The sequence below is a fragment of the Arachis duranensis genome, chromosome 10 (assembly GCF_000817695.3).
Source record: "Arachis duranensis cultivar V14167 chromosome 10, aradu.V14167.gnm2.J7QH, whole genome shotgun sequence".
In the NCBI taxonomy this organism is placed as follows: domain Eukaryota; kingdom Viridiplantae; phylum Streptophyta; class Magnoliopsida; order Fabales; family Fabaceae; genus Arachis; species Arachis duranensis.
In genome coordinates this window covers 3,727,556-3,730,767 of record NC_029781.3, presented here as the reverse complement: position 1 = coordinate 3,730,767, position 3,212 = coordinate 3,727,556, and the positions used below count along the sequence as shown (strand labels likewise).

At 29.6% G+C, this 3,212-nt stretch overlaps 1 protein-coding gene across 1 annotated transcript; it reads right to left on the bottom strand.

The window, feature by feature from the left end:
• Positions 1-558: 558 nt before the first annotated feature.
• Positions 559-1,949, bottom strand: LOC107468491 (transcription factor MYB102). The gene is made up of 3 exons (XM_016087794.3): positions 1,780-1,949; positions 1,565-1,694; positions 559-1,474 (listed from the first exon to the last, which is right to left on the bottom strand). Exons 1-3 carry the CDS (start codon positions 1,910-1,912, stop codon positions 694-696), a joined length of 1,044 nt encoding a protein of 347 aa, XP_015943280.1. The 5' UTR covers positions 1,913-1,949; the 3' UTR covers positions 559-693.
• Between the last annotated feature and the right edge of the window lie 1,263 nt (positions 1,950-3,212).

Below are 3,212 nucleotides of genomic sequence, written 5' to 3'. Positions count from 1 at the left end.
ATTTAATGTATAATTTTTTGGAGTTTTGTTTAAAATAATAAATACCTTTAAATTTAAAAACTTAACTTCTTTAATTTTTTTAATTGTTGTTTTCATATTGAAAACACTACTTGTCATTAGCTAAATTCATTTAAATATTGGCATGAGTACAATAATCTTCAATTTTAAATATTTTTAAGTTTTGCTATTTTTTAATTATTATCTGAGGAAACACAAGTCAAGCATGCATTGGAGTGGCGGATAATATAATATATAAAAATATTATTTATATACTAAAATTAATTATTATAATTAATTTAATATATTAGTATATATATTAATTACACTGGTTTAGTGGTTTGTTTAAGTAAACCCCACTAAATCGGGTTACAAATCTAAGAAAAGCACAAACAGACATACAAACCGACACAGCAATAATAGAAACATTTTGATTAAAAAAAATAGAAAAGCGATTAGGACATAAACATCATCATCACTATATCCTAACAAGAACAATAAACAAAGCATACAATTAAGAAAATTTAAATACAATATCACCAATAATGATGAATAATGATATTAATAAAATAAAAGTTTAGAAAATGTTACAAGTAATAAATATATCAACACCAAACAAAGGATCCGATCCCTGGTTTGTCTACCTTCAATTCCTAGCTAGATAATCAACCTTGCTTTTCGGTCGATGAAAATTCACTAATAATAATAATAATCTGAAACAACATTATTATCACAAAACTGAGTGACATCCAAAACATCTGGGATTTGAAATCTCAACATGTTGTCACTACTACTCTCATCCTCGGTGCTGCTGCTACCATTGATGTTCGAATTCAACGTTGTGGGGCTTGAATGGAAGGTTGTTGAAGCTTCTGACAATGATGAAGGACCCACTAGAAGATTATTATTATCAGAACTATAATAATCATAGCTCGATAATTGAGGGACGATATAATCTTCTTCTGTTAAGGAACTTAAAGCAATTCCATTGAACGGGTATGCGTTCACATTGTTATTATTATTGTTTGGTTCAATGAAAGGTGGCAATGAGACACAAGTCACCGGCTCTTGATGAGTTTGAACAAAGTGTTGTTCTTCTTGTTGTTGTTGTTGTGTTTGGTTTTGGTTCTGGTTCTGAATTTGAGGGTTATCATAATGATTATTATGATAAGAAGTGAAGTCAAGGCTTTCATCATGTTGTTGAGAAGTGATGATAGAGGAAGCTAACTTGAGAAGCTGCGGGTTCACCATAGGGTGCATGGTAAGGAGCCTTTGGATGTTGATTGGTGAAGAATTATTATTATCTCCATAGAGAGAAGAGCTTAGAATGGAAGTGAGATCCAGGAGATCAAGTCTTGGACTGTGTGTCACAGGATCAATTCCCATTCTCAGAAGCCTCTTCCTTATGTAAGTGTTCCAATAATTCTTTATTTCATTATCCGTTCTTCCTGGTAGCCGAGAAGCAATCGCAGACCACCTACAATAATAATCATTATTATCACTCAGTTAAGTACAGTTAACTTCACGTGAAGTTGATATATAATTAAAAATCGTTCATTATTATTACTTGTTGCCAAGAATGCTATGTAGTTGAATGATTGTCTCTTCCTCTTCAAATGAGAACCGACCACGCTTTATATCTGGCCGGAGATAGTTTGTCCACCGTAGACGGCAACTCTTTCCACATCTTTGCAACCCTATAAAATATGTTATTATTAGTTGTGTAACAAAATAATTAAATTAAAGAGGAGAATTATACATATATATATGTATAGTACATACCAGCATTCTTTGGGAGAGTCCTCCAGTTTCCATATCCATGTTTTTGAATATAATCAATAAGTTTTTGATCCTCCTCGGGAGTCCATGGCCCTTTCTTGAGGCCATTTTTGTCACAACAAGGTGCTCTTCCCATGATGAGAAAAGATAAAAGAAATTATTACAGGATAACAGGGTCCGTAATAATGGAACGTATAGTATATAGTTGGGTTGTGTATAAATAGGAACCAAGCCTAGGAAGAAACAAAACCAAGTCAAAGGGATTCGGTGCCGGCCTCCGTTATCCCAAATGGCTACGTGTCTCTTATAATTAAATTAAAATCTTTGGATCATATCACTGGGATTGTTGGATTATTACGTATCTATGTTTTGATATTAAATTTTGCATTTACTAATTTGTATGTATGTATGTGTTATTTTAATTATCATTTTCCGGGGAGTGTGAACTCTCTATACCTTTATGGATTCATACAAGCTGTAATCGACATGGAAATGCCACGTGCCCCCTCTTTGTATTAATATCGATGTGTTACAGGGACTCCACGGCGTTGATAATCATTTTCTTCTTTTATATATATATATTCATTATTATTGCATGGGCCTCTTCCCTTTTCTTTATTAATTTCTTGCTTTTGCCTCAAACTTTTCATTTTATCTTGCATGGCTTGCTAGCTAGCTCAGATCTGAAGTGCACTTTATATAGATACGTTTATTCAATAATATTATAATTTCCTAAAAACGAAAATTTAGTCTGGCATATCTTCTATTATTATCTCATGATGATCAAGCTAAGTACTTTAGTGATATATGAAGGTGTCAAATATGTGTATAATAAATGCAAAGAAGATTGGGGATGTGCATTTAATACACCGAAGCAATAATAGAGTTCGGTGTATTGTCGAAGCATGACAATTTATACGCACATTTATTATGTATGATGGGAATATTATATATATTAGGATGTTCTCATAAACACGCAAAAATGTCTTTTTTTAAGATATTTTTTAATAATTAAAATTTAATATATATAATTATTTAGATTATATTATTTTTGTTAAAATTAAGTCAGACAAATTAATTTGACAGAAAAATAATGAATCAAATTTTAAATTTGTCTAAATTAATATTATTTTTTATAAAAAATAACTACAATATCTCTATTATATAAAATTACTAAAATATTCTTATTATATATATTAATTTTGAGAATTCTAAATTTTAATCATATTTAATTTATTAATTTTTTTGTTAAACTGATTTATCCAGTCTAATTTTAATAAAAATAATATAATTTAATTGATTATATGTGTTAAATTTTAGTTTTTAAAAAATATCTTTAAAAAAAGACGTTTTTGACATTTTTATCTAAGTGACTCCCTATATATATTAGTGTGAGATTTCTTTATTTATTTGATACAAGAGTTCTTTTTTTTTTT